The sequence below is a fragment of the Electrophorus electricus genome, chromosome 11 (assembly GCF_041902795.1).
Source record: "Electrophorus electricus isolate QZ-2024a chromosome 11, ASM4190279v1, whole genome shotgun sequence".
Lineage (NCBI taxonomy): Eukaryota > Metazoa > Chordata > Actinopteri > Gymnotiformes > Gymnotidae > Electrophorus > Electrophorus electricus.
This window is the reverse complement of record NC_137507.1, coordinates 13,406,221-13,425,000: the sequence shown is the minus strand read 5'-3', so window position 1 is coordinate 13,425,000 and position 18,780 is coordinate 13,406,221. Positions and strand designations below refer to the sequence as shown.

The 18,780-nt window shown below is 36.4% G+C and overlaps 1 protein-coding gene and 1 pseudogene across 2 annotated transcripts in view; both read left to right on the top strand.

Annotated features, from left to right (window-relative positions):
* LOC113572507 (pendrin-like) overlaps nucleotides 1-4,575 on the top strand; it is a 17,845-nt pseudogene extending 13,270 nt beyond the window's left edge. The window contains exons 13-20 of the transcript XR_014125982.1: nucleotides 898-958; nucleotides 1,114-1,205; nucleotides 1,395-1,489; nucleotides 1,734-1,994; nucleotides 2,865-2,910; nucleotides 3,191-3,326; nucleotides 3,718-3,820; nucleotides 3,948-4,575. The product of XR_014125982.1 is annotated as a pendrin-like (transcript). The remainder of the gene's footprint in view (nucleotides 1-897; nucleotides 959-1,113; nucleotides 1,206-1,394; nucleotides 1,490-1,733; nucleotides 1,995-2,864; nucleotides 2,911-3,190; nucleotides 3,327-3,717; nucleotides 3,821-3,947) is intronic.
* Nucleotides 4,576-7,490: 2,915 nt separating this feature from the next.
* Nucleotides 7,491-16,989, top strand: slc26a3.2 (solute carrier family 26 member 3, tandem duplicate 2). The gene is made up of 21 exons (XM_081723163.1): nucleotides 7,491-7,621; nucleotides 7,867-8,006; nucleotides 8,461-8,571; nucleotides 9,180-9,340; nucleotides 9,579-9,743; nucleotides 10,101-10,253; nucleotides 10,465-10,547; nucleotides 10,647-10,794; nucleotides 11,138-11,251; nucleotides 11,862-11,939; nucleotides 12,155-12,250; nucleotides 12,367-12,473; nucleotides 12,703-12,772; nucleotides 13,094-13,186; nucleotides 13,538-13,633; nucleotides 13,914-14,141; nucleotides 14,361-14,415; nucleotides 14,548-14,681; nucleotides 14,859-14,925; nucleotides 16,611-16,640; nucleotides 16,976-16,989. Exons 1-21 carry the CDS (start codon nucleotides 7,491-7,493, stop codon nucleotides 16,987-16,989), a joined length of 2,274 nt encoding a protein of 757 aa, XP_081579289.1.
* The last annotated feature ends 1,791 nt before the right edge of the window (nucleotides 16,990-18,780 follow it).

Here is an 18,780-nt window from a genome sequence, read left to right as displayed (position 1 = left end):
AGATATGTGCAAAAAAATGTAAAACCTGAAACACCTTGGTATTATATGTGGCAAAGAAAGTTAAAACATTTTAGCTTTGAATTTGTGGCGATATTAATGTGTTGACCTGATATTATGTGGGATAACGGAAACCTCATTTTCCATCATATGCTGATTATAGCCTTACAGATAAATCTCAGATTTTGTAATGCAGTGACATTATATGAAGGTTAAGTGTAAGAATTTACAGGATGGCAAGGGAATTTAGAGATAAGGAACCATAAAAAATAATTTAAATTACGTTAAAGGTTAAGTCTAAATCTAACATAAATTATCAGTATACAAAGGCCCAAGCATAGCAAATCAGATAAGCAAAATTATATATAAAAAGGTTCAATATATATTTACTCTCAAAATATAATAAAACAGATGTGTTTACATTTATGTTCTAATAAAAGGATATGCTATGAACATCACATTGGCTTTTTTGTTTGCCAAACCAACCAACTTAGAGGTATTGTGGGTTTATGGTTAGAACCTTAGAGGTATTGTGGGTTTATGGTTAAAAATGTGCTAAGAATGGACTGACTGTGGATTAATGTATTGAACCTTAAAGTGACAGTCACATTTTGATGTGTTTAGCTAGTTTACTAATGCTACATTCTACAATGTTGTGCCATGTTTAAAACCATTTATTGGCTGCCCTAGACCTTTGCTGAAAGGTTGCCTGCTTGTTATGACATATTCACTAATAACCAATCACAATTCTGGATTTTCCAGTGTCTGATAAGGCTGACTTTTGGAAATTATTTTCAGAATATATAATTTAATTAATCTGGAGTGAGTCAACAATAACTCTGGTAAAAATGCTTGGACCCTTACAATTCCTGCTTTCAACTAATTGTAGTGTATTTTTAGCCCTTCTTGTTCAATATACTTGGCACTGATATTTATAAGAATATGAAAGACTACAAACAAGAAAATATTAACTGTAATAGTTACATAAATGCTTCTTTTAATGTCATTTTTTTTAATATGCTGCTGTTCTGAAGGTTTGTCACTGTATATAATAAGCCATCATCATAAAAGATTTTGTGATTTTTTTCTTTTCCAAATGAATATTCTGCTCTTAGATTGATGAGATTCCCAGAATTAACATTTTCAGATGTAACTCGTCCACATATTTTGCCAACATTAATTACTTCAAAGAGCAGTTAAGAGATGCGGTGAGCTGAACGTGTTCTACAATCATTGAACATTTTTGCTAGTAATTAATATAGATAAGTATAAAGGAAAGCTGAATAAGTAAGAAACACGTCACTAAGTACTACTAATAATACTGGTTATGATTCACAGTTTTATTGTTTAATATCTGATACCAGTTTAATACTTTTTGATGAATGGACAAATAACAGGTGAGATTTGATGCAGTGCAGGTGTTTAAGAAAAGAAACAAGGCATTAAAGAAGATCCACGAACTAATTAAAAGGGGAAGCTGAAGGTCACACAGGTATAAAAATAACCCCAGACAAGACTCTATAGTATTACATTTCATTATTTAAGCTAATTAAAATTCTATTTCACATTTGTGTAATTTAAAATTTTTAGAACACAATAAATGCTTACAAATTGAATGAGAATGATGTGAGGATGTTAATGTACTATGCTGTCCAAAGCTTATAGGAAGTAGACATTGCTACAGCATAATCTAGTGTAATCTTACCTTTGATACAAGTAACTGATGTCTGCTGCAGAATGGTCTAGCGCCAGTGGAGCTCTTGGGGGTGGACAATGAGGCCTTTGAGAGGGAGCAGGACACTGAGCTGGTGGAGGGGGAATTCCAACAGGACCTAGAGGGTGGAGCATCTCCAGACACAGAAGTGGAGGTACAGGTAGACTGGACCTTTATGCTGCCTGTCAATGTGAATGTCCCCAGAGTCAACATCCACAGCTTGGTGATGGACTTCTCTGCTGTCTCCTTCCTGGATGTGATGGCTGCAAAGTCCCTTAAATTGGTGCATTCTAATTCTATTTTGAGCTGTTCTCTAATTCTGCTTTGGCTGAATTGACATGTAAAGCCCAGAGCACATGGCACATGAGGGTTTGTCACTCATCAGCCATAAACAAATAGAATTAACTATTTTAAATAACGCAAAATTATGGGAATACATACAACATAGATTGCTTAAATAACCTCACTTTGTGAACAGCGTATAGATATCTCCATGCAAAGTTTGATATAAAGTTGCTATCAGCTGACTTTTGGCCTGACTGGAACTACCTGTGCATTGTGCAGTTCTAAAACAATCCTCCCAGCCAACATGAATTAAGCATTAACCAGCATTATGTTATAACAATAGTAGTTTTTATATGTGACTAGAAGTACATGAGAAAATGATAATTTTGTACTCAACACAAAACAAACTAAAATAATTAAAAATTAAAAATGTCTTTACTGAAAGCTATAATAGATTACATATGCAACATGTCTTACATCCTGTGTGGCATTTAATTTCCCTCAAAATAGCACATTATCCACAACATGCCTGTTTGAATATACAACACAATACTACTCATATGACACATTGAGAAATATTCTCAATTTTCATTTTAATTCTTTTGAGAAATATTCTCAATTTTCATTTTAATTCTTTTCACATTCTAGTGTATAAAATGTGACTCTGGAAATGTCAAGTAAATTTGTAACAGGTGGCTGTTGCTCCATTTTAGCCTTAAATTGATCAGATAAAAGGCTGTAAAAGACTGCGTTGGTCTACGGTGTTTTTAGATAACAAAGGTATCATTCAGTTTGAACTTTGTGTATTTAGTGATATGCCTTTCGTTTGCCATTAGTCAGTGATTTGTTATGTCTTTGACCTTCACAGGTCATAAAGGAATTTATAGGCATTGGAGTCAGCGTTTGTATTGCAGTGACGGTATGGCATGTGTTGTAAAACTTACCAATCAAGATAATAATTACGTGGCTTCACACAGCGTTTATATTTACATCTTAGTAAATTCTTCACACAGGATCAATTCAGCATATTAGAAATGATTCCCAATCATGCTAATTTAATAGTTTAATAAATATGCTAATATTAATGTTACTATTTCTTTCCGGTAAATAACATATTGTTATCATTATAACATAATAGCAGTATCCCAACAAATTCTTCATCCTGGCATGTTGCAGGCACTTGAACAGTTCCCAGCGTTACAGATGAGACTGTCGGGAGAATGGAGGCCATGAGCTTCTTTGATGAGGTGATAACCAGAAACATGCTCTTCCTCTCTGCCCATGATGCCATCCTCTTCATCAAGCTGAAAGCCTCCAGTGGGAACTTACCATGCTAGGCAAGGTAGGATGTATTTAGACTAAGGACTATATTAGCTTGACTGCAGGTGAGCTTTACCGTTGCAACATACACGATGGTCAAAGTGCACAATAAGCATTTATTACTAATCACTATAGACTTTTTATTTTTTTTCGTTTAGCTCATTTAACAGGCAAAATGAACTTGTAAGCAGTGAGATATTTTAGGTGCAAATCCTACACAACATAACATACTTAATGTAATGCTTTCATCGATCACTGAGACATTATTACCGCTTAAAGCCCACTTTTATACAGTGTATGAAGGATGCTTCTAAACCATGCTGCTTTGCTGAATGACATAAATAAGAAATGGACTTTTTGACACATGTTGATTCCAATACTTTCAAATGTACCTTGGCAACATACAATACCTGTTTCAAGATTTCACAAATGCAGGATGGAAAAGATCTGCCTCCTTTCCCTACAGATGAACGTCAGATTGAGACCTATGACAACCAACACTCGGTGAGCTCCATGATTTTTGTTTTTGGTAATATATTATTCAATGTCAAATCTCTCTGCTTTATTTATAGGGTATTCATGGACTTTCAAACTAAGTCTGAACCAATCACTTTCACTGTTGGACCCACAGGCAAGACAGATGCAATCGTCTGACTGCTTTCTACAGTCCTGGAAGCTTCTTCAATTAACAAACAACAATAAGCACAGATTTATATGCTAATCACTAGATAATAGATTGCACTAGATAACATTTTGCTATCAATGCTATTCTCACCTTTTATCGAGCATTCCAATCTTTGTTGGATGTGTAGCATATACATCAAAAGCAGCCAAACATAAAACTGAAGATGCCTTGTAGTATGTGAGTTTACCATACCAAAGAGGGTTTGGATATAAGAACTTGGTTTCCTCCCCTGCCACCTGCTCCCAGCGTGGGCCTTTAGTGAACCCAGAGACAGATGTGGTGACTAGATGATGGACTTTTTGCATGGTAGTTACACAGAAAAGAGCAATTCTTGTCCTTTATAAATGTTTGCCACTGTGTGTTATCACACAATGCTGCCATTTTTAAATTGCTTAATAAAATGCCCTAAATAATGTCAGAATGGGTACTGAGCTTTTGCACTTGCATAACATTTAAGAGTACATATGACATATGTGAGAGTATGGCAATAGCAGTGAATTCAAAATTTTTCATGTTTAATGAAATTTTGAGAAGCATGAGGTTAAATTTGGTAATAAAGATGTGAAGATGTAAAGTGTGGTTGTCATTGGTCTGTTTTGCTTGGTGAGTATATGTCATAGCCAAGTTAAGTAGGACATAGAACTGTATTCAGATTAGATTCAAGACCTTCAAATTTATATGTACTACCAGCATTTAGCATTTTTGGAGACCATGTACAACTGATTGATAAATATTTCAGGATGAAGCATTTTTACATAGATAGTGAAGGCACAAAAAAGCAAAAATACCATCTCTTTACTGTCAACAATAAAGAAATGAATGTTCAATTGGGATTAAAATGCACAAAAATGTTAGCCATTGTATTCTCTTTAAGACTCTCAAGGTCTGTGCAGTGCTCTGGTAGTTTCTGGTTAGATAGAATAGATGCAGTAGTTTCAATGTTTGAACAAACAGGGCCATATTATGCTACAATAAAGCACTTGTGTTCCATTGACATTCTTCTGTTGGTTACTCTGAGGGTCTGTTGTGTGCCTTTCTCTCGTCACTTTTAGTAACAGTAGCAAAAGGCATTAATCACCCAAGCAAACATACACGCGCATGCGCACGCACGCACACACACACACACACACACACACGCACACACACACACACACACACACACACACACAAACACACACCTCGCTTATCCTCCTAAAAATTTTACCTGCACCCAGTCCAACTTCACTGCCTGACACTAGTTGAGAGGTAAGTCATGGTAAATCTGTTCTTTCATATCTATTATTCAGGTAGTTTGCATCTACCTGGGTGTGTTCCTTTGAAACAAAACAAATTTATATATTCATAAACACAATCTAAACAAATAGTACCAATAATTAAAATCCCAGAGTCTGCCCTAGTCAAATAGCCACTGTACAGATTTACCTTTTCTATGACTAGTCCAGCAATTATAATTGCATTAGGGTGTCCTGATGTTGAGAGCGAGTGGTGTAAATGATGTTAGCAGAATAAGGGTGTGTCTCTGTGAAATGATTACATAGACAGCTCTGTCCTCAGAATGATTATTGCCCCAATTATTGATAAAATCATTAAGCTTTGTAATTGCGTCGTGTCTGTCTCTTTTGGACCTCCTGATCTGAACTGATTATCTCTAATCTCTAGAAAGGCGTTTTGGGATATGCATTATGATTATGCAACACACAAACAATTCTTTATGAGTTTTAGGATTTTTTTCCTTTGGAGTTGGTAAAACATAGTAATATAATTTTGTTAAGACTAAAATTAGATATGACCTTAGATAAGAACTGAAAGAAAGTATTTATTCTGAAACTGTTTGGCCTATTTATTTAAGTATATTGATATTGTATATTTATTCACTCTCACTGTATTATATGAACTCCTGTTCACTGTCTTTACTACTAATAAATTGCTATTCAGTTTAATAATAGGTTGCTATTTCTTAGTCCTGAAGGCCTGTATGTATGTGTGGTTGTATCTACATGTATCTACTCATGTAGAGAGGCTATTATAAAAATAAATGATAGAAAAGAAAAATGCAACATTGCAATAGTATTTAACAGGTTGATAGAAGAATTGTGTATGGAAAACTAACTGCTGGGGGAAGACTGCTGAGGAACACTGCCTATAAATCAGAATTAGATTATACATTTTGCCTCTTGCATGTGGACTAGGCTTGATGTGGGCTAACAGTCATGAACTCAATAAAGAAATTAGGCACAGTGTATGATTTGTTGTGGCACTGACATGGGCCATGGTGATTCGTTGTACACATCATTTATTAAGGACAAAAAAACCTAACTCTTTGTGCCAATGATAATTTAATCAGATAATCCAGTCACCCTATAATGAGTGTGAATCATTTTTTTTGCAGTTCTCAATACATCTAAACCAGGCAGATTAACAGGTCTTTTGGGAACTGAACAATACAAAATGTAAATGGTTGGATGACTGAAGAGAGCACTCAATCAACCAACAGTGTGACATAATATGCTTTGAAACATAGAGTGTGAATGGTCTCTATGGCAGACAACAAGTCATTAAGTGTATGTAATCAGGATTTTATCAAGAAGAACAATGGTCAAGGAGATGAAACCCATAAAGGAGGTATTATGTCTGCTGTTAATGATTACAGAAAATGGCTATTTATGAATGGAAATATTGGGGAGAATTGCACATGAACTCAAAGCTTCCTTTCAGAACTGATCTGTAAAGAAGAGGAGACACCAGAGTTATGAGATACCAGAGACAATAGTACACAACAAGGACTAAAAGTATTTGAGGTAAAGTCTGAATATTATATCTTTGCTAGTCACTGTCATAGTCCTGTTATACTATAATAGATTGTTAAACTCTGTTATTTTTAACATTTATTTAATTGATGTAATTAACAAATTCATATGCATATTGTGTATTCACTTTTTTATGTGGTTGATGTGGTCAAGCGAACATGCTTTTTCCTTTCCTCCACCGCTTGCTGCTGGACGGATTTAATTTAAGACAGAAAATACCTAATAAGGTTAATCTGCACCAGAGCAGGGCTACACCTTTCTTGTCTGCCAGTTCATGATTTGTCTTGTTCATAACACAATGTTCAAAGAATTCTGGGATTAAAGGGTAAACCTGTACTGATTTTGAAGCATGCTCATGAAGCATGAGGCAGCCTGAGATTTAGAGCCAATTACCTCAGAAGTATAAAGAGCATACAAATAGAATCTATCAACTATTAAACTGTAGTTTAGGGGGAACAATGTTTATACAGAAAATCCTGTGTTTTTGCTTATTGATGTGGTCTATAATAAGATTTAAAGTTGAATTAAATATACTGGCATGTCAGTACAGATAACATCAAATTCCTTCAGCAGAGGCTCCTTCAGCAATTGGTTTCTACAACTTTTCTTGTAACAAGAGTTCTGTCCTCACCCAGAATTCTAGAAACTTTTTATTGACAACACTTCCGAAAGAGGAGTCACAATGATGCGGACATCAGTAAATCGGTATGTAGTGACCAGACCCCTCTACACAGAGGATGCTTTTATAAAGGAGCATGAGAAGGTCCACCGGCAGCACAAGACCATGCTGGACCATATTAAGCAATACTTAACGTAAGTCTGAAACATTTATTTTGCTCTTCAAATAGTACACAAGGATAATGATAAAGAAAGGAAGTCAAAGTTTTGAGAAGTTGTCTCTTTTAAAAAGTCAGTCATAACATGTCCCATTAGAAAGACTTCTGTTTAGTCTGATCATGTGTTAAATCAGCAATTAACAGTTATGTGATTACTAGGTAGGAAAAAAAGCTAAAGGTGTGTAATCCTGATATACTCTCCATGTGTGCATAATAACACAGATGTGATGGTAAACGGGTAAGGAATGCCCTGCTGTCTTTGCTGCCCATCATTGCCTGGATGAAAATCTACAGACTCAAAGAGTGGCTGCTGGGTGATGTAGTATCTGGGGTCAGCACTGGACTGGTGGCTGTTTTGCAAGGTAAACTACAAAGATCCTTTACATCCTACAAAGCTTAGCTCCTAAAGATATTGTTATTTTGTTGAAGGCATATCAGACATTACATTATTTAAATACTAGCTGATGCTATAGGACTAAAAACCATCATTGCTAAAATGTTTAGATACTTTTGTTAGAATCTAATGTTGAAAGAAAGATTTGTGCCTAAAGTGTAAGTTATTAATTAGAATTATAATGTAAATATTACATTATAAAGAGAAAGAATATATCTTTATGAACTAGAATTATTGACTTGATATTAGTTTATAAGTCTTTGTTATTAGTTTATAAGTCTTTGTTATTAGTTTGTAAGTCTTTTGGCACACATTACAACTAATTTAAATTTACAACAGGAGATAATCAGATAGTTGTAGAATTCATGTTACGATTGTGTTAAATAAAAAATGACTTTTAAACTTGTTTTGTTGTTTTTTAGGGTTAGCATATAGTTTGCTGGCATCTCTCCCTGCTTGGTATGGGTTATATGCTGCTTTTTTCCCAGTGATCATCTACTTTTTCTTGGGGACTTCTCGACATATTTCAGTGGGTGAGTCCGAGGCACTGTTTTAAGTAATATGGATATGAAAATAAAAGGGATACATATGGCCTAAAGTGCAGTGACTCGGAATGCTTAGGATGTATGTCACTGAAGCACTGGTCCACTGAATGGTGCGATAGTTGCCAGTGGGCTACTGTGTCTGCAGTGAATGTACAAACAGATAAAAGCCCAGAGAAACTACAACAGTAGACAAATATACAGACAAAGTTTCAGCTTCAAGATGTCTTTTACTAACCTACTGATTTTAGCTATGCAATACCCTTTTGTCCATTTACATAGACAACAGTAAGTCAGAAAGTGTTAGAAACCATATAAACAAGGCTATTTGAGATTATTCCCCAAAAAAGGGTGTTTTGGACAAGTTTTTGATGAATTCACTATGCAGTTTGCAAGGTGCTAATTAGTGGACATTAGCCTCACAGGTCCAGTCCAAAACTAAAGAAAGAAAATTTGGCAGCTAATCATGTCCTGATTAATTGTCTACATATGGAGTGAGGAGAAAGTCTTTTAACCTAAGCACATTGAATAGGGGATTACATGGGGTTGTGGTGTCTATGTGGCTAACCACTGCAGTCTACTGTGCATTTCCATTCCAGGAGCATTCCCTGTCTTGAGTCTGATGATAGGGGTTGTGGTGAACAGAATGGTTCCTGAGAATGGTCCTCCAGCCAACATCACAGCCTTTGAGGGGCTAACAATGAACGAGCAGAGAGCCATAGTGGCTGCCTCATTAACTTTCCTCATTGGCATTTTCCAGGTACACCCAGATCTCTGCTCGCCATAACCTTAGAGCACTGTTTCTCCCTCTGTGATGCAATTGTTTATGGTACACTGCTCATTGCAAAGTGAGTGTTGACTGACCTAGCAAACACAACCATTCAAATCACAAATCACATCCATTCAAAATTTGCATCAATCATGTCAAGACTCGGTTCCAGGTTGTGGATATAAAAGGCAGTTTCGCCCTCCTAATGTAATTCTGTTCTTTTACTCAGCTGGCCATGGGATTGCTGCAGGTGGGCTTCATAGTCATTTACCTGTCAGATACTCTGATATCTGGGTTCACCACAGCTGCTGCAGCACACATCCTGGTGTCACAGCTCAAGTTCATTTTTGGGCTTCACGTACAAGGCTTCAGTGGACCACTCTCCGTAATATATGTAAGTTTACATATATTAAAAGGCTCTGAGTTACTCATACAAACTGCAGAGCTCACAGCTCAGCTGCCAAAATGTATCTTTATGGACCATATTTTAAAGCACATTAACTGACCATACTTGAAAGTACGCTATCTAGCTTTGAGACCTTTATTGAACTTTAACATACTTGGGGCTACCCCCTTTTCTCCCAGTTTCTCACATTTGCACACACACGCACACACGCATGCACGCACATGCACACACACACACACACACACACACACACACACATACACAATCATACACATCATAGATAGCTTATCTCAGTATTAAAACACGGTGCTCATACCATGCTTTCATTATTGTTTTTAACTGTAGATTCTGGAGGGGGTCTTTGGCCAGATCACTTCCACAAATCTTCATGACCTAGTCACATCCATTGTGGTGATGGTTGTAGTGTTAACTGTGAAGGAGCTCAATGAAAGATTCAAGTCCAAGCTTCCTGTGCCTATCCCAATAGAGGTCATTATGGTGAGTGTGGCTAGTCGATCAGTACCCCTGAAAGCAGGCTAATATCAATGTTATTTATTTACAAATGATAACATAAAAGATTGGGTTGTTGGTTTACAAATGATGCAGTTCTGATTATTTAAATGTATTATTTAAATTTTCATCATTACACATATCATATTGTAACCAATGAAACTGGAGAAGCAGCTACCACAGTGTCACTATTTTACAGACTGTCATAGCATGCGGCGTCTCCTATGCCTTCAGTTTCAAAGAATATTATGGCGTGGATGTTGTGGGAAGAATACCAGATCAGTAAGCAACAAAACGCTAAAATATCACAATTATCTGTGTGTTGAATAACGTATCAGTAACTTCATATAATAAAAACGTAATATGCTCTCCCTTTGATAGATTTGAGGCCCCCATGGCCCCTGATCTTCAGGTATTTCGGGAGACCTCAGTGGACGCTTTCCCTATGGCCATAGTGGGCTTCGCAGTAGCTTTCGCCGTAGCAAAAGTCTACTCCATCAAACATGACTATGTTATTGACGGAAATCAGGTCAGTGCCATCATCACATACAGTAACTCTGTGCCATGCACCATTAAGCTGTAAATTCCTACTGTGCATGGCTAGCAACCTATGGCCTACCTCAGTATTCTCCACAGATACTTCTTTCCAGTTTATCCCCTACAACCTAATATTCCTCATCCTTTTTGTTTTGAACAATTTACCAATATTAAAATATGAAAATCCAAATTAAAATTTCAATTTAGTTACATTTTTACATTGAATAAAATTGTTGTGATAAAGTAATGCACGTGTTTAAGTAGAAATACAAATTAAATGTAATGCAAAGATAATGAGTCTCCACATTAATTTATTTGTCATAATGTCTCCACAGGAGCTTATTGCTTTTGGGGCAAGTAACATCTTTGGTGGAGCTTTTAGATCTCTGGCAGCCAGTACAGCTCTTTCCAGGAGCTCAGTGCAAGAGAGCACAGGGGGGAAAACACAGGTACAGCGCTTTATAAAGGTCATCCTACCTATAGTAGCTCTAGTGCTTCTTATGATCAGTATGAGACAACAACATTTTTAAATAGAGGAATTTCACATACACCATACAAACACATCTAAGGCAGTGGTAGCTCAGTGGTTACGGTACTTGACTTTTGAGCAGAAGGCTGCTGGTTCAAGCCCACTATGGCCAGGTTTCCACTGTTGGGCCCCTGAGTGAGGCCCTTAACCCTCAAGTTGTAATCAATCATAACTGTAAGTTGCTTTGGATAAATGTTTCAGTTACTGCCTCTGCCAGTCCTTTTTCAATAACACAGAAATACTGTCCTCTAGTGTTCAGGTGGATGAATTTCATGGGTGCAAGCTCAGAAAGAGCCTATAAACAAAACACAATGACCCACATTAAGGTGCCTTTAAAAAATTTCAGTTTACTTTCTAAGTTGTAAATTGTAATTTTATTAGTGATGTATGACATGAGACTGGTGGCATTTAAAAGGGGTTAATCAATTTCAGAGGATTTAGTATGTGGCCTTCTATTGAACCCTATTGCGGTTAACCAATTTTACCACCTCTTCCACAAAAAAGAAAACAAAGCTTCTGTAATTTTCCAGGTTGCTGGTGTTCTCTCTGCCATGATTGTCCTTGTAGTAATCCTGGCATTAGGATTCTTGCTAGAGCCATTACCAAAGGTAAGGATCAGACTTGCCAGACTTTGGTGTCATACACATAAGCACCCCATGCACAGATAAACAACCCAAAGCTTCTTGTGTACTCAGTGCACCTCCTCTTACAGTGTGCAAAACCAGAAGAACAGTCTGGGATCAGTAGTGGCTGAGCTTTAGGTAATACTGAGTTTTGCTGAGTTATGCTCTATCCATACTTGTGTGCTATGCTGTATTTGCAGTCAGTGCTGGGGGCCGTAGTGATAGTGAATCTGAAGGGGATGCTGATGCAGGTGTGTCACGTTCCTTCTCTGTGGAAGAAGGATCGGCCTGACTGTGTAAGAGCACTTCATGTTTTATTTCTCTGGCCAGGACCTATGTAATGTTGCGTTTTGTAATGGCTTTGGTCAGCACCCATGTAATGGCTAAATGTCTGCTCATTCCCTTCCTGCAGGTTGTCTGGATAGTGACCTGTGTGGCCTCCATTTTGCTGGGCCTGGATCTTGGCCTAGCTGTAGGACTTGGAGCAGAACTGATTGCTGTGGTCTTTAGGACTCAGTGGTAAGTACAGACAAATGTGGCTAACTGACCGGTAGACTGAACACAATGATTTGATGAAAAGACTGTCCTTCTTCTACCTGTAACAAGTACCAATTAGGTTTTAACAAAATAATTTTTTTGCTGACTTAAAGTTTAAATACTTTAAAGTTGAAAAGTATAAGTAAGAAATATAAGCATATAGGTTGTTGGTTTAGTCACTAATATAATTATATATTTGATCACCCTCCAGCCCACGCTGCTGTGTCCTGGCAAACATCGCTGGAACGGATATTTACAGGGACCGCAAGGACTATACCAGTGTGAGTGACCTATAGTCACAACTACCCCTCTGTACCTACCAGTGGTCCATGATCCTCTTCTCAATGCCAGAAAACATTGATGACTCTTCTTAACCTGCTATCACCTCATATGTCAGTGGGCAAAAATATGCTATTAAGGCAAAAGCAAAAGCAGCAATAATGAACTGGCTTACGTCTGCAGTGCTGATGATTACACTTTATTGGTGCTAATGTGTGTGTCAGTGCATACATATGAGATGAAACTGCTAACCGAACTGAACAAGACAACTTTTTCTTCATAGAAAAAAAACATTTTTCTTTCTCCTTCTATACTTTCCACAGATATATGAACCAGAGGGTGTGAAGATTTTTAGAATCCCTTCACCGATCTTCTTTGCAAATATTGATTTCTTAAGAGGCAAGCTGATTGATGCTGTAAGTATTGAAAATGCTTAGTAATGAAAGCTTGTTCTTGCCCTCAGTTAAACTCTTCAGCCAGGTCAGCTCACTCTGCATTACCTTTGTATACAGCCAAAGTAGTTACATCCATTCAAATTTCAGATTCAGATTTTCACTTCTCTGTTCTCCCCTGCCTCTTATGATGAATGTCCATCTATTATGGAAATGACAAACATAATTAGACATGGAACCAGACACCATTAGTTTCATATAGTTTCCTATAGAGTAATGGTTAGCATACACTATTTTATCATAATGAAGTTGTATTATCATGTCTTGTACATTTGTCTATTCATTTAATATACAGTTAGTTTTTATGTGTTATAGGTGGGCTTCAATCCACTGAGAGTACTGAGGAAGAGAAATAAAGCCCTGAGGAAAATCAGGAAACTCTTAAAGAAAGGGGAACTAACACTCATGTCTGTAAGTCCAGCAAAGAGTAATGGTAGTGCTCTATGTTTCTGGATTTTCTAATTTATTGTGCGATAATGTACACCAGTAATGTGCACCAATAATGTGGCCACCATTATCAAATGGCCTTATAGGTCAGTAGGTAAGAGGCTCATAACCATTTTTCAGTTCTACTTTCTGTATTAAGTCTGGAATTTGGCCTTATGGGAGGTTAATATTCCAGTTGGCAATTCCAGGATCTTACTTGTAAACTTGTTAGGCTCCTTTGACTATCAATACTCTGGATCCACAGAAAGGCCTACAGGTGATGGGCTCTTTGTCTGCTGAAGACTCCGAGGATGAGAGCAGCATAGAGGACTTGGACCTGCCTACAGACTTCTCCGACCTTCCTGTTCAGGTGAACTGGAGAGCTGAACTTCCTGCAAACATCTCAGTACCTCCAGTGGACATTCACAGTTTGGTCCTGGATTTCTCTGCTGTCTCCTTCATCGATATCACAGCGCTCAATGGCCTCAAAATGGTATTGTAGTTGTTTGCTCACTTAATGATTACTACAAAAATGGTGAATCAAAAATAATTGTGTGTATGAAGTTATAGAGGATACAGCGCAAGCTGCATATTTGATACTGTAATGTTTCCTTTATAACTTTTTATCAGCAGTGAAAAAATTATGGCATAGGGGAAAAAATAGTTTTCTATATTTTCTAAATGGTATAATATTTTGTAATAAATTTTACAGGCCTTGAAGGAGTTCATCCGTGTTGATGTTGAGGTTTACATTGTGGCTTGTGACCGTAAGTTAAACCGTTCCCTTATCACTACATCCAAATTATATGATGCCACAGTCTTGCAGTAGTCATGTTGCCAATGCAATAAAACAGTAAATCATTCTTATCTATGCAAAACCTTTGAATTCTTGGTTGCAGCATACGTATTTGAGAAACTGAAGAGCTGTGAGTTTTTTGATGACGAGATTAAGACGTCGATCTTCTTTCTGACCCTCCACGATGCAATGCTACACATCCTTCAGATCAATCCACCCCTGAGTGTGAGTGAAAAGGTGAGCAAGCTTCAGCACTGCAAAGGGTTTTCTGTTACTACCACTCTCTATGATGGTCTATTTAACATTTAATTGATACCACACCCTGATAAAACCTATACAGTGAAGTATGATTTAATACTGGACTTGTGGGGAAAATCCTTTTGCTTCATATAATAAAATAATCGATTATTGCAGGTTTTCAAGAATGTCTATGATGAGTTGACTAATGGAAATGGCTTGTGCAGCAAAGAAAAAACAGTGAGTAAACATCAATATTTGTAAATTCTTTAGGAATTTAAGAAATTAATTAATACCTCACCCAAGTACTCAAGAAAATGTCCTTCTTTGCAGGTCAAGGCAACAGAGACAAGGTTTTAATGAACGCCATCTGATCTGCTTCCAAATATACTGTGGAAATTGAGATAAACTGTAGTTGGATGCTGCAAATCTGAAAACTGTGCTTTAATTTTGTAGATAGAAAATCTGTTATATTGTACAGTTCAGATGTAAGGCATCAATAGAGACATGATAATGTTTCATGAAGATGTCTGGATGTATATATAATCTGTATAATCTCTCAATAATGTCTCTGGATTACTGGAGAAAAACACGAACAGTCTTTTTCAGTGCTGCTTTTGTATATGTAAATATTTTTGGTATATTTTTGTAGTATAGTGTGTCATATTTGTGCATATCACTATTTAAAATAAACTTCAAACATTTCACTTGTTTTGTTTTCCTTTTTTTGTCTGAAGCCCAGAATGAAATGATCAATTGTTATTTCAACATGAGAACTATTCAAATCAACAGTGGTCCTTGTCAGTCTCTTCAATGCTGGCAGAAAGAAGAACAATAAGATTTCCACAGAAATGGAGGTGGGATGAATGTTACTGAAGCACATCTATTGTCTATATTTAAAGAAACTTCAGGACAAATTTAATGGTAATAATTACCAGCTCTTCCTCTGAATGATCAATTCAGCACTGGATTTTTTTGGAAACAAATGTTCTATTGCTATTTGCTTTTTGCTTCTTTTAAATACACAGGCGACTATTCATAATAGGTATACAAGATCATTTCTGATGAGCAAAGAAAGTTCTGATGAGCAAAGAAAGTATGAGCATTTTCTTCCACAGCAAAGAAACAACAGTGTGTGAATGCACTATTTTTTTTAGATGTTGTAGCAACTCATTTACTCTAATTTACTCTAAATAACAGGCAATTATTTATTTAAAGAAAGCCCTTCTCTGAAGGCCAAGGAAGCTGACACCCTCTCAACAGCTACAAAGTATACTGTAGAAAATTAAACCAGTTCTGCTGGACACTGCTGATCTACAAAGTGTTTTAGTTTTGCCAATAGAAAATCTGTTGTACAGTTCATATGTGTGGATGGAGATCAGTGCTGCTTTTGTATATGTAAAATATTGTTGGTATAAACTATATAATAAAGCATAGCCTGTCAGATTTGTATTACTAATTCAAATAAACCTTGCTATGTAAGAATTATAAAAATGAATATAATTCGTTGTTGGTTTCTTTGCTGATATAAGAAAGGAAAACAAAAGCTCTCGACAAAAATGGAAGCATGATAAATATTACAAAAGCACATCTAATCTGTATGCTTAAGGAAACTGCAGAGTGAATTTACTAGTAACATATGTTTCCTCCTCTGTGGTCACTGCCAGGTGTAGAGAGAATCAGGAACTGAAGATGTTTTCTAGACTTGCACTGATTTGTTTATTGTTAGTGCACTTGAATAAATGTAACCCACTGAACTAGCTTACATGCACACGTGCCTAGTGTTGGATTTTACCTGCTTTAACATGCTGTCATAAAGGGCTGCATAGACATCTGGCCAGAGATGATAAAGAAGGGAAAGGTAAAGGAAGGATTTTAGGAAGAAAAACAGCTTTTAAAAGCCTCGTCCAAGTCATTACGTTACCAGAGGTGGATGGAGTGACCTAAAACCAGGCAAACGTAGAAAACAAAATTCCAAAGCCATGCACACACAATTAGATTGTAAAAGCAGTCTACCAACAAGGGAGAAAAAAAGTCAAAAAGTAAATCAGGCCAAAAACCTACTGCATTACCTATAGAATTGTAATACAATGAGAACAGTACAAATTCATCAGAATGTAGTTTTTAGTACTTCAGTACTAGCTGAGAAAATGTACAGTAGGTGTACCCAGGATGGTCTACTTACATTCCTACCTGGCAGCCCTAGTTTCTTTAACAAACTCATTTGTTGTTGTTTGTTTATCATTTGTTTTGCTTTCTTTTGCTCTTTAATATAATGTTTTTATTATTTGCAGGTGAGGGATTCTGAATACTTTGTAGATCCGGTGGTCCAAAAGAACACAACTGGTCATCTAACCATATAACATACATAGCAGATAAAGAGACTTCTGCCATAATTTCATTTGCATGGACACATTATTTCACAAACTGAGAGAAGAAAACTGACACAACAAAAAACAAAACAAAATAAAATAAACAAATAACAGCAACAACAAAACCCTAAGCAGTAACATCTTGTTCTTTTTGTACTATTTCTACTGTGAAATGATTGCTGTCAGTTAAGATCATAAACATAAATGACTGAACTACTTCTACTAAATTACTGCACTGGACGTATGCCAGAGAGGGTGCCATGAAACATTCACTGTTCAAATCAGAATGGTGTTAGTCAAGTTTGTCCTTATCTGCCTTTTCTGAACTCAGTACTATAAACTCTCCAAGTTAACTCTCCAATGTTAAGAAATAAACACATTTTCAAGGAATCTTCCAGGTGTATCAACTGGTAGGAAGTTCAGCGTTTAGGATATCAATATTACGGATGAGACAAAAGAATGATGAATGTTTGTCTTTGATGAGGAGAAATAGTAACCACCTAGATGTAGATTCTTCCATACAAGGAAGTATGACTAACATTCCTGTTTTTGATGCCATCCCTGCACATTCTAGTAAATCATTAAGGAATCTGCAAAATACAAGGAGATGCTCTCAGTGCACAGAGTCCTCAGAAGGCAAACACAAGAGACTGTAAGTTCTCATTTATAAGATTCTACAGAACAAATTTCTAAAATTCTACAGGATATGTCTGTTACTGCCTATAGAAATTGTTTCTCAATAAAACAGAAATATTGTCCTCTTGTGTTCAGATGGATGAATTTCATGGGTGCAAGCTCAGACAGAGCCTATAAACAGTGTACCACTTTAAGGTGCCTTAAAATAATTTTACTTTCTAAGATGTAGATTGTAATTTTACCAATACTGCATGGAACAAGACTAGTGGCAATTAAAAGGAGTTAAGAGGATTTAATATGTGGTTTACCTTTGAACCTTACATGGATAACCAAAGAAGGGTTCAATCTTGAACCATGTTCTGGTGACCAAACATTTATATTACTTCTTCCACCAAAAGGAAAACAAAGGGAATAGGAGTTAATCTGTGCTGATGTTGAGGTTTACATTGTGGCTTAATAAAACCTATGCACTGAAGTGCAATTTAATACTGGACTTGTGGGAAAAATCCCTTTTTCTTTATATTATTAAATAATTCACTATCACAGGTTTTCAACAATGTCTATGATTAACTGAATAACAGAAACAACTTGTGTAGCAGAGAAAAAAAAACAGCAAGTAAACATCATTTTTTTGTAAATTCTGTAGGAATTTAAGAAATTGATTAATACCACACCCAAGTACTCAAGAAAATGCCCTTCTTAGCAGGCCAAGGGATCAGAGACAAAGTTTTCATGAAGACCATCTCATCTGCTTTGAAATATTCTGCGCAAACTGAGACAAAGTCTGTAGTTGGATGCTGCAAATCTGAAAACTGTGTTTTAATTTTGTAGATAGAAAATCTGTTATATTGTACAGTTCAGATGTAAAGCATCAGTGGAAACATGGAAAATTTTCAAGAAGATGTATGAGAGTATTACTGTATTATCTCTGCACACACACACACACACACACACACACACACACACACACACACACACACACACACACACATATATATATAATCTGTAAAATCTCTGCATATATATATATAATCTATATAATCTCTCAAGAATGTCTCTGGATTCATGGAGATAAAAAGGAACAGCCTTTT